The sequence below is a fragment of the Opisthocomus hoazin genome, chromosome 8 (assembly GCF_030867145.1).
Source record: "Opisthocomus hoazin isolate bOpiHoa1 chromosome 8, bOpiHoa1.hap1, whole genome shotgun sequence".
NCBI lineage: Eukaryota > Metazoa > Chordata > Aves > Opisthocomiformes > Opisthocomidae > Opisthocomus > Opisthocomus hoazin.
This window is the reverse complement of record NC_134421.1, coordinates 23,849,222-23,862,200: the sequence shown is the minus strand read 5'-3', so window position 1 is coordinate 23,862,200 and position 12,979 is coordinate 23,849,222. Positions and strand designations below refer to the sequence as shown.

Here is a 12,979-nt window from a genome sequence, read left to right as displayed (position 1 = left end):
AAGCAAAAAAGTCTAACTGCTGATTTTCTGCATTTTCTTCCAGTGACAGAAGGATATCATGTACAGTTAGCTTTATTTAAAAATAAGTCTCAAAAATATGAAACTCAGAATAAAAAATGGATGCAAATTGGGGAAATTATTGGCTACTACATGAAGAAGATAGCTAACAAGAGTGCAAACATGCTTTTTCTGTGTAACAGTTTCAGTGATTCATAATCGTTTCCAATTATTTACTGCCTGAGTAAATGACTGCTATAAAGAGAATATATCAGTTTTCTAGAAAAAAATGCCTATAAGTGTTAGGCATGAAATAGTTTCTTGAGGTAAAATAATTTAACGCAACATGCTCTTACTTTAGCTATCACCATGCCAAAGATGTTCAATTTTCAAGACTCAATCATAATTAAAGTTCTGATATTTTATATTATGCTATCAAAACAGAAAATAAAGACAAACACTTTGGAGTTTGCCTGTATTACATTATTCTTTAATATAAATGACATATAAGTTTTACAAATTAGAGAGAATGACCTTGGAGTATTAAGAGGCTGCAGAAGATTCTTTTAAGGTGACATTTTTATTGAGTATATGTTTAGCTTTGTAGATTGACAGTAGAAATGTGCAGCCTACCTTTGATGTACTTGCTACACACTGGTACGTGTTGAAGAATCCCAGTTTGCAGAGGGCTTCAAATTACTCTAAGTAGATACTTCTATGAATGATATCCCAGCAATGTCCAGCTAGGCCTTGCAGTTATTTCACTTCATATTTTGCTATACTTATGATTTTGTTTATAATCTAAATTCCACAAATTCATCAGATGGAGAGCCTGCATATTTCTACTTGACAATTAAAAACATTGTTTAAAAAAAACCAAAATAAGTAAAGGATGCTGACAAATGTACAATGCAGAACAAGTGAACAATGAACTGCTATTATTTTTGGGTTAGATATATACATGGACTGATACCAATGACTAAACCCTAATACCATACTCTGCAAGGCAGTCTCACTGAAGTCATTAAAACTGCTCTTGTGACTAAGGTGAGAGAGATTTGCCCTAGAGAAATTTAGCCATTGAGCTCCAGACAGAGGTTACAAGTTTTGTACTGCAGACTACTCATTATTTTGTTCAATAGGAGTATGTTAGTCTAATCCTGAATAGCATTGCTCTAGAAGAATGGCAAACTTTAAAAAAGTATGTGCACAATATGGATGTATTTTATTTTTACCAAAATAATGACAGTAGCAACAAATTTATTTGCCTCTGCTAAACAGATACATTCAGAATTAGCTTAGTGTTATAGTGGATATTTTTAAACCTCCAGGGCTTGAAATAATTTTAAAAGAGGCAACTCTCACTTTCTCAAGTCTCAAGATGATTTGAGAGTCTTTTTTCCCTTTACTATTTTTTTTTTGTGTGGCTATAAAAATAACCTCAATCACTATCTTTCTTTTTTATATCATAACTTGACAAATATTTACTCCGAATCTCATATACAGTGGAATCTGAAAATCTGTAGCATTCAGCAAACTGAAAAACGCCACAGAAAGCATGCTGGAAAAGAAGGCTGAAATAAGTCAGTTTAAAGCACAGCTGGCAATTCTTTTTGATGTTATGCTTGATCTTGTACATCTGTAATGATTAATTTATTTTACATCAATGGATCGTCTCCACTTTGAAGTGAAGTTTCTGGTATTTGGCATTAATTGTTAGCAACAATTTTTTGAACAGGCCTATTACAATGGGTACTTCAACTGAAACGCAACCGGACCCCATCTTTAGACATCTATTTGTAATTTCCAATCTGTACTGCAGAGCGTTCATGGATACATCGGAAAGCAGAGGGCTGGATTTCCCAGTACTGAACAGGGTTGCTGAAGAGACTCACACCAGAGTAACTAGCCTTTTTGGTGTTGTAGCCAAGAGGGCAAAAGTCGTTGATACCAATTGAAGCAATTTTGTTGTTATGGAGATAGACCACCTGAAAAGCACAGAAGTACAGAAGTGAGAAATAGATCTACTGTGGCAAATGAGATAAATGATTTGATGTCAAGTACTTGGTATGTATTATGCAATGTTATACAGAGTGACAATACAACCATTTTTCCAAACAAATTCTTGATTCTGCTTACATTTTGAAAGTCCTAGAGTATACCCATTTAGAAATAATTTCTACAGAAAAAGCAGAAGCTGTGCAAGGCAATATAATAACATTAATATCATCTGATCATAGTGTAACCAAAAAAGGAGTCAAAGATGTGGAATTATTAATAGAGGGCTGTGGTGCAGAAGCATGTGCTGTATATAAAGAATGTATTTGGTGCTAACTGGTTTCTCTCCAGCTCTAGTGCTTTCACTCTTGTGAGTGCAACTGTACAGGACTAGGAGCCAAAGTAATGACTAGTAAAGATTTTAAATAGCTGATGAGTATTACTTTGCTCCAGAGTCACAGTTTCTGATGAATTTTCCCAAGCTACGTGCAAGTTGTGATTTAGATTTGGGAGTCTTCATTCTTTGGGAGCTTGCTTTCCCGTAAAATCGTGGTCCAAGTGAAAACAGATTTTAATTAGTTCTAAGAGGCCATATTTCTATCTATCCAGCCACGCAGACCTCAGTAATACTGCTGATGTGAAAAGCTTATTGCACCTCTTCGCCCTCCTGAGGGCAGAGTTTTGTGACATGCCAATGGGAAGGTTCTTGGGAAAGGCTGCAAAAAATCCCTGAGAAGAACTGAAAAAAATTCAGCAATGTTCTTTGGAAGCATATTTTGAGTAAAGAGGAAATCAAAGTACACAATTTGTATATTTGTTGCATCCCCTCAGACACAGAAAGACATGAATGCACACCTCCAGATCTACACAACTCCACAACCACACCCCCACAAAAATCAGAGTCTTCCTGTTGTTTGTAACTTTTCCATGCCTATTTGACAGTTTATGAAAGTTGCATCACTACCTTTTTCACAAATACTGTATATATCTCTGTTCAAGACTGAACACAAATACCACTCAGAATCTTTCAGCTATTTCTCTCTGAGGTAGTATGATAAACTTTACCTGGATATATTTGTGTTCACCCAGCCCACCAGGCACTCTGATAAGTTCATTGTTGTTCAAATGGAGCTCTCTCAGGTGAGGTACATTGTTAAGTGAGCCATTTTCAACTGAAGAAATACTGTTGAAGCTGAGACCCAATCTGAAAAAAAACCCCAAACAAAAATATGCATTAAACTTACTCGCATAACCATTTTTCTTGGGTTGATGACTTCTATGCAGTACTGTTGCAGAACTCAGAAATTCTCTTTGAGAATTCTGAGTTGCCATGGAGAACTACTTTAAATGATAAACATATTTGAAAAAGTTTGACATCTGATGTCAGCTGTCATAATTATCATGATAACATTCAACTTGTGCCCATGGCACTGCATGCTTACATGAGCTATGTGACTAATCCCACTGTAAATACATACTGTGTACTTCTTTAGGGACTAGTCTTTCTTTAAAAGCCGAATAAAAGTTTCTTGCATTAATTCAGGAGCATTCTCTGTAACTTTTTTTGTCAAATTACATAACCCAGGATGACCAGAACTATGAAGTTCAAATCTTCACCACATCCTGCTAAGATACTTATGTAGTTAGAGCCCTGTTGCACACTGGAAACAGCAGCTGAGTCATACGTAATGATCTGTTCAGCAGGACAGAGAGGTGGGACGTACACATTTCTCCTGGGTTCCAGTCCATAGCTTTCACCACAAAATCATCCTTCTTGCTTTATACATCCACATTCTGGGTTTACTAGCACAAGTTATTTGCAGTTTAGAAAATGTGGTCCAATCTGTGTATTTCTGTGTTAATTCTATTTCAATTTGCAATTACAAAACTACCTGAATTTTTTCAAGAGACTCGCATAAGTTACATTACTTAAGTAATTCTGCAGGAGTTGTTGTCATCAGGAGTGTTGTCCTTTGAGAAAATTATTTCTAGAAAGACTAACCCTACTTCATCTAGTTTGCTTTATCTTTTTTCTTTAAAAAATCTTTTTTAATTTTGGTGGAAATATGCTCTGAGACATATTAACAACTGAATCAATTAAAAAATTTAATATCAGTAATCAGAATCCTTGTGATAAAATACTTTGCTATGGGTGGGTACTTTGAGAGAAAGTCTGATTCACAGTGATCTACTACATGTAATTCTTTATGGCTTGTATCAGTATAAGTCAGAGTCTGGGCCTAGTAAAATCACAGAACTAAAAATTCTTGTTTAATCTTTTGGCAGAGATTTTTCCAGAAATAATTCTGTCCAAGAATGGAAGTACATTTTATAATTTTCCTTTTAAAATTAGAAAGTCAAAGAAAGATCTTGCTAACTAGTATTATATGTAATATAATTAGCCATAATCATACTCATTTAAATACTGCAATGTTTGTCAAACTATTAAATGACGAAGGAGAGCCTAATGACTATCTTCCACTGATATCAACAGGGATTTATTTCACTCACAAATCAGTTCACAGTATCCCATATCTCTGCTAGAACTTGGTCAGGAAGAATTTTCATTTAAACTTACTAGAACAAAGTTCCTTTTGAGTATAGTACCTCAAGATTTAGAAAGCTTGGAGGATTTGACCCTACAGAGCAATTAGATCTGCAGATCTACAGAATTTCTACTAAGGACTTCAGTAATGGGCGCTTATACTGAATGCCTATAAAAGGACTGGGGAAAAAAAAATAAATTCTTGGTTGACACATGTCTAAATATATGCTCACTATGTAAGTAGGTCTATAAGAAGGTGTGTCACACCTAGGGAGACCAGCATGAAAAAAGCAGGTCTGACTTTCATATTGGTCTGTTGAGGCAAAAATAATTCCTTTATACACCATAAGGACAGACAAGCTCCAACTCAGTATTAGCTCATGAAGGAAAACTCTTTTAGGGAAAGAGTAAAACTGGAGGAGTCTGTAGAAAAGTGGATCTAACTTGCACAAGCAGTGAAATTATATATGATTAAATCTCATAAAGGTGTTGCAAACAAACTCTCAGTCACTGGGGCCTGTGTTTGCAAATGAAATACGAGAACATTAGTGTGTAAAATACAGGGCGATTAAGAGTGTTAGGAAAGAATATGGTCTGCGTCTCTTCTTTTTTCCCATGGGAATGGAAAGGGAAGAATTTGAAAAATCACTCTTGCTTACTATATTGAGGTACTATTTCCCTCTACATTAGTAAACAGGTAACATATTTCTAGTGTTTTAGCTGATCTAGTCACAATGTTCTAAATCATTGAAGAACATCTTCAAAAACATATCTAAAATATTAAGAAAATCTCAAATGTTTCTTCACCTTCTCTTGCCTCCAACATCCCTGTATGTCCATTCTCACTTTTTTGTTATATGCATTTTAGCAAACGTCATGCTGCTTAACATCATCGTTACTCAGGCCTTGATGCAACTTCTGCATGGAGCTAGACCTTTTCCGCAAACTATAATAGGATCTAGACTTTAGTAACATCAGCTGTGTAACGTGTATATCCTCCTGTGAAGCTCATTCCTGCATGAACCCAGCAAAGTCTTTGTTGGCTTTATATTAATGAGATTTTTTTTTTCCCACTGCAGCACTATACAAAGACTTTTGGAAGACTTAATTATACAAGGAAAACAAACAATTAAAAAGCACAAATCTTAGTGATCTGCTAGAACTCAAGAATTCGAAAGAGAATGAGCAGTAGATCTACGCTAAGATCTTTTACAGTTCAAAGCACCTTAACACAGTCAGAAAAACGACCTGCTTTTCAAAGCCTAACTCTGCTTTGGGGCAACTATTAGACTGTTTAGCATGTGTTGACGTGCTCCAGGAGGATAGTGGCCTGACCCCTTACTGATGTTTCTGAAGTCTTAGATGTGTAAATAAAAGCTATTTTTCAGTAGCTTGTTTCTGAGATGTAAGGGGCGTGCTGCCCCTTAGATTTATCCCATCTGCTTTCCTGGAGCTCTCCTGGAGCTTCCTCCTTTCTCTATCTGTCTGCTCTGTTATGTCTAATGCCCTCCTTTTTCACCAAATCTGTATTCTGCCGTATTTTTCACCTTCGCAAAAGAGGAGTTCTGACTGTGCTTAGGTTGCTTGCCTAAGCACTGGCCAGAGAGCAGTTTAAAACTTGGTGCCTGCTCTGAGTAGTTCCACATTTCCACACCACGATCAACAGAGTGTCTTGTTTCGCTGTACAGTACAGCCACAATGGAAGCAGCCCAAGGTTAGATATTTTTAGTAGTCCATCAGCACTTGCTGCATAAAACTTTATGTCTCAGGAAGGATTTCTAACAATATTGTCCATGTGATGTTGCCTGTAGTGTTTTCCAAGTATGAATGTGAAAAAACAAAAAAACTGAGTCATTTGCAGGACAGCTGACACTCCGACACACACAGACCTCCCGCCCCCGTAAAGTAAATTACCCTCTACCTCAGTAGCTACAATCTTGTTTATTTTGCTTTTGGAAGTTTTCTTTATCTTTTCACCGGAGGATGTTATATTTATACTAAGCCTCTATCATTAACAATGACTGCTTCGTAGTCCCCCAATGCATAATTATGGTGGGTGTTTTTTCATTAAATTCCAGAAGCAAACTTTTTTTTGACTGGGGATGAATCTGTGATCAAACAGGACCATCAAACATGAATTGAAGGGCCTTATTTGACAAGCTCTAGGAAGCTGTTCCAAGACTTTTCAGCCAGAATTGCCATATTCAAAATACACATTAAGTTACTATATATTTCATTGCACTAAACTGCTGTCCAAGCTACTATAAACAGTGGTAAATATAACTCTTATTGCTCAGTAATCTTTCTTTGACTTCTGTTTTCTGCCTTCATTATGACAAGCAGAATGGTCAAGACAAAGATCCAGGAATTAGATCTAGTAATCAGATTAATGGTGTTTTAAATAAATTACACTCCTATTTTCATAGAAAAGTCTTAAAGTACTATAGTTTTAATATACCTTGTATTAAAGGCCCATTTTATTATGTTAGCATTTTATCTGATGTGAACTAGTTCACAAATAATTCTGTATGTGTATAACTGATCTTTGGGAAGTCTCATATTTTCCTAAAGTTACAGAAACTTATGCAGCAACATATTCACAAGTTAGCAAGGTAAAATCACCCTGAAGAAACAACACTTTTTCGTTTATATTGTATAATTATTTTTTGTCACTTTCTTGGACTCGTTGCAGACTTGCCTTTCTTGAGAAACAGAGGAAGCTCTGTTGCAAGAAGTTTTGTTTCCCACGTGCTTTTTTCCTCAGTTTCTAGAGGAAATTGCATAAGCAATGCAGTGTCCCAAGAAAACTGCATAAACCAAAGATGGAAATACAATGAAAGAAGCATGACACAATTAAAAAATCTAATTGCTCTCTTTGTCTTTCTTTCTTCTGGATTTTTTTTTTTAATCAAAGAAACACTTGTCCTGTGTTACATACCTCACTCATAAGCAAATACAGCTGGAAAGTTTTGTTAGGAAAAAAACCAAAAAAATGTTTTCTTCTCTTAAGTCAGTACACAAGTCCTTAGAAGGTCTTCCTGCTAAGTGCTGCTTTAGTGATGATAAAACTCATGAAGCCCAGAATGATGTTTTCTAATTGTGTGTGAGGTGGTTACAATTTCAGCGAATATCTTACGTGAAAAGAAGAAATGAATTCTTACTTCGCCAAGTTGGTGAGTCCAGACAGAGCTTCAGCATCAATTTTGCTGATTTTGTTGCCATCAAGGTGAAGTTCAGTAAGGGATGGGGGAAGGCCTGAAAGAGAGAACACCATCAAATTACTTTTGATAGAACAGGATTATCTTTTTTAAAGGATTTGTGTTATACTGAGGCTTTTTTACAGCAACAAACAGATTTTTACTAGATACGGCCAAGAACACTTCATTGAACGAAACAAGAAACTTTCACAATCAGGGAAGCCGAAAACAGCTAGTAACAGTCTGTTTGGCATGAAATAAGACCAAGCTCCTAAGCTCATCATACAACAGTTAATTTTTGAAAAACAGCAAAATGAAATTCACCCCAGATACAAATTCTAACCTTCATTATTATGTAAATGAAACACACATAATAGTGTAAGTGAAAGAGCCTTCATTTTAGCCAGACTATCCACATACCTAAACCTACAAACATTTGGCACCTAGATATCTAACAAATAACAGCAGCAGAAAATGAAGTTATAAAGACGAGGTAAAATTATTGTAATGTTATTTTATGTAGGGCACATAATAGTTCACAAATTCTGTTTATCAGGATAAAAAATTGGAACCAAATACTTTAACTATCTGAGGTTCCTCAAAGGAACATCCAAAACGGGAAATCTGGGAAGGAAGAAATAACAACTAGTATTAACTTTCAAAAACTTATTAGCTATTTCAAAACAATCTGCTGGCTGAAGCATGAATAAATTGAATATAATTTCCTCTGGATTGGAACAATTCTGGTTTTGTATATTTTTTTGTTTTGTTTTTTAATAGGTTTTATTGAAGTTGTTCTTGTTTGCAATTTGCAATGACATACTTTTAAAAATATCAAATATTTCTGTTTTGTATAGGAACAGTATTTTTGGCTTCAAACCCACGCACTTGTGGATGGATGGCTGATTTAATGTTTGTAGCACTTCAGTTAGTTCTATATGAGTTTACATCTGTATAATGCTGATCAGGCTCACAAACCAGGGTTGGAGGATGAAAACATTCTTCCTCTTTATATTTCAGCTATAAAACAAGAAAAGCAAAATAACACAAAATGGTGTGGTTTTGACAATGCACCCCTTGTTGACCTTCTAATAATAGAAAAACAAAATTTTTGAAACCAGTAAAAGTCAACAGACCAAAAGTAGTCAAGCAATAGATACTTTAAGGAGTGACTCAAAAGTCTTCCATAATCATTTTTTTTCCCAGCTGACTAAAAGTCACAATATTATACCTGTGCAAATTTCTGAAATACCCATTGAATTTCTTACCTTTGGGGATGCTAGTAATGTTGGTGTCTGCAATACGGATGTAGGAGAGCCTCTTCATCCCCTGAAAAGCTCCATTTTCAATGCCTGTACTCTTGATTGGATTGGTGCCTAGTTCTGCCAACAAAACATGGTCATGAGCTGTGCTGCAGTGTAAGTACCTACGTCCTTCAGGTCAAAGCTAATTTGGACGTACAATTTATTGGAGCATTTCTTGGATTTCTACATAAAATCACTGACTGAACTAAAAACAACATCTTGAAAAAACACAGAGTTTATTTTGTTATAATTTCTCATGCTCGTACCTAAGACAATGACTTGATTCAGTCCATTAAAGACGGCTTTCCTCAACTTGGAGATCTCGTTCTCATGAGCCCGTATCTCCTGAAGAGACTTTGGCATGTTTTCTGGGAGTTCCTTCAGGTTGTTCTTGGACAGGTAAAGTCTTTCCAGTTTCTTCAGAGGAGCAAAAGCTAGTGGGCTTATTTTGTTGATTTTGTTGTTAACTAGGATCAATGCCTGTGGAGTAATAATGAAGGAGATCTCAGGTGACCACTAGAGAAATTATTTTACGAATGAAACATTAAAAAATAATTATTCTTTTCTTGTGTCTTTTGATGGCCAAACTAGTGAGCCAAAGAAAATGCAATGCAGTACTAAAACAAATAGATTAAGAACTTCTGAAAACATTTGAAGATAAATAAGGCCTACATTACAAATGCATGTGTTATTTCATTGCTGAGGTATCTGCAGCTTCTGTTAACATCTATAATGTATGTCCAAGAATATGTACAACCCTTCCACGTGAAAGCTGTGAAGAACAAGTCACTCACTTAAAACCATTATTATCAGTTTTACCTGCTTTTCTTTTCTGGTATTATTTATTCTGAGGATACTTTAACACCTTACCCATTATCACACAGCCATCCTAAACAGTTTTTCAAGGGATAAAAATTTCTATGACTCAATACAGTGAAGGCACAGCCTAGCTTAATAAAAATATGTATATCATCACCTCTTTGCTATTAGTATTACAGACTATAATTATTAGGTTTCTGTCTGATAAAAACTTCATTTTTGCAAAGATATAAGCTATTTTTTTGGTATGCATAACTTAGTATGGAAGGGGAGTAATGTGAAGCGGCATACTCTAAGTTCTGCAGTTAGGGATCATAGATCATATTTATTCTGCCTACTATATAGGTGCTTAATGTAGTTCTGTGATATCTAGACTCAGTGTAACTCTAAGCACATTAGCTTTCTATACTGTCAGGAAGGAAATAAAAGCTATGTTACCTGAGACAGGTGGTCTCTGTACTCCTCTGAAATCTTACATTATTGCTAACTCTCTTTTTGATTAAGCTAACTTGATATAAAAGGGAGAGAAAGTCCCATTATTGTCAGAATAACAATGCAACTAATGGAAAGCATTTCAGATATGATACATGTAAGAAAGGATCTTATTACTCCATCTGTTTACTATCTATTTATCAGACTTACAGCGTTGCATGTTTGTGCAGTGAATGAGGCAGAATGGGCTGTACATTACACAATGTAGTACAAAGTACAAGTATAGATATCAATATTTATATTTATTACTAGAGAATGACTATAGAACATCTTTGTTCACTAACACTATCATGCTATTTTCAGAAACAGAAGTCACCAGCCGCTAAACCACAAATTACTATGTTGCATATACTATAGATAACATTCAGTGTGTTTTAATAAAATTTTAATATTTTCAGAATTATACTTTAGGTTGTATCTTGGAGGAACATTGAGCATTCAGCTCTTTCCACTATCAAGTCAGTATTAAAACAGTTCCAAGAAGCGTATTGACATCTGTAACAGCACCTCTTTATCATGAAAACTGAAAGAGAGGTGAGCAGGTAGTTTAAAATGGTGCTGGATGTGTGGTTTTTCCCTAATCCACTCCTCTTGCAGATCATCCTGAGCAAAGCAAGCAGTGAGCTCTGTACAGGATTTCACTGAGCACGCACAAAGCTGAGCATATCTGGTTTTAATTTTGTGTTCTAGCTAGCAATAACACAGTTGCAAGAGGAGGTAGAAAAGGTCACTCACAGTTCAGCAGGGTATTTCCCTAACAATAAGCTTCTCTGAAAACAAATATATTGGTCAGTGGAAGCCATGGCCCCAACTCTCTTTTATCTGAGCCTGAGCTATAAGAACTGCCATGAGAATACCTGGGGTACACATGGGATGTGGTTTCCTGAGAGTCACCATTGCCAGATTTCTGACACAGATGTAGATGTTGCCCATAGTGTAACACAGTCACCCACACAATATTAGGACATGGGAAGGAACCCAGTTATTATGAGGGGTACAGCTTGAATTATGCACATGAGTCTTTTTCGTTGTTTTTGTGATAATCACTAAATGACTGAATGTGCTATTGCTAATTACATTTCTTTTCAGTTTTTCATTTCACCATGGTTTTCTTTTCCATAGATATCTAACCCAACATTCAATGAGTTTAGACTCATCAGCATTTGAAACTTTTATCCTGATTCCTACTTTGTACTAATTGGTCATTTACTAGAGCCAAAAATCTGCCTTATCTTTTTTTCTTTTTTGTTTGATTTGTTTTAGCTTAGTTGCCTTTCAGATAAAAAGTGTTTGGGCTGTGATTATCACAGGTGATCATCTGGAGTGAAATATTTCTTGCTGGAAATAGATAGCTATACATTCAGCTAGGCCCTGCAATTTAAATATTCTCTGAGTAGCTGATGTTAAGAGGATTGTTACAGCTCTTCAGAGCAGAACTGACAGCCCTGACCAAACCCAGAAATTATCTAGGTATCTAGGATTAATCAGTTCCGCTTTGCCAGTGCTTTCTCCTGAGTATGATCGTGTTATCTTGGGGAAACACACAGAACTGAGTTTTTATTCAAATATTCAGAAAGTCACTTAGAAATGATGGTATGTTTAAAAATACTGCTTTCACAGTGGGAACATCTGTATGGTGGTATAAGGTGGGAAGGTATCACAAGCCTGTAGTTTTCAACTTTTTTGTACCAGAAATCATTTCCTGTATACACCCTGCTCTGCAAGTCCCTACTCCCACTATTTTAAACCTGCAATATTTTTTCCACACTGTTGTGCAGCTGTAAAAAAGAAAAAAATAAACCCACACATCAGAATTTGCAAGAGATGTTTTACTGTCTCCCAGAGCGACAGCAAATGATGAGGATAACACACCAGCACAGCACCTGGCAAGCCATACACCTGGGTTCCTTTCCCACTTCACAATAGCTGTATTATATGCAAGACTTCAAGAACTAAGTTATTAGCCTTGGAGCAATGCTGTTTATTTTCCTCAGAATGTGCCCCATATGGTTTGCATGTAACAAAAGTTAAAGAAAAACAAAATAAAATGAAATTAAAAACTCAGGGGAATTTAGAGGTCAGTGAAAACAGGAACTAGAGGAGAAAAACCTAGGGAAAACATCTGCAGGCAGTGCTATTGAGGAAGGGATGTCAGGCAAAAACATGCCGCATGGACTAACTAACCTGAATAAAGCCCAGATGGCATGATGGGGCATTATATTCACCTTGTCAAAGGACATATAAAAATTTTCTACAGGGTAAGAAGTACTTGCAGGGAAAAATAAGGGTCAACCTGAAAGTGCTGAAAGTGCTGGAGCCCTTGGCCACAGATAGCACTTCAGATGCTGCTAGTATGAAATGATTTGTCTGATTGAAGAAATGTGACAGCCTAGAACAGAGCCACGGGAATTGAAATTTTTTCTTAAAAATCTATCTTCTTCCACACTCCCATTATTGGTGGAGGAAAAGATATTTCTTTTAAAACAAATGTGTGTGTGCATGTCCCAAAAAAACAATAAAAGCATATCACCAATTCCCAATACAAATGGCTGAGTGCACCAATGCACAGCTTTCATCATGGTTTGATATGGGTGTTAAGATACTTAGTCATAGGTAAGAAGAGAGGC

At 35.9% G+C, this 12,979-nt stretch overlaps 1 protein-coding gene across 1 annotated transcript in view; it reads right to left on the bottom strand.

Moving 5' to 3' along the window:
* Positions 1-465: 465 nt before the first annotated feature.
* Positions 466-12,979, bottom strand: part of DCN (decorin) — a 39,028-nt gene continuing 26,514 nt past the window's right edge. The window contains exons 4-8 of the mRNA XM_009940099.2: positions 9,308-9,521; positions 9,006-9,119; positions 7,702-7,795; positions 3,061-3,199; positions 466-1,985 (exon numbers count right to left, since the gene is read on the bottom strand). Coding sequence (XP_009938401.1) covers positions 1,791-1,985; positions 3,061-3,199; positions 7,702-7,795; positions 9,006-9,119; positions 9,308-9,521 — 756 coding nt within the window. The 3' untranslated portion in view covers positions 466-1,790. The remainder of the gene's footprint in view (positions 1,986-3,060; positions 3,200-7,701; positions 7,796-9,005; positions 9,120-9,307; positions 9,522-12,979) is intronic.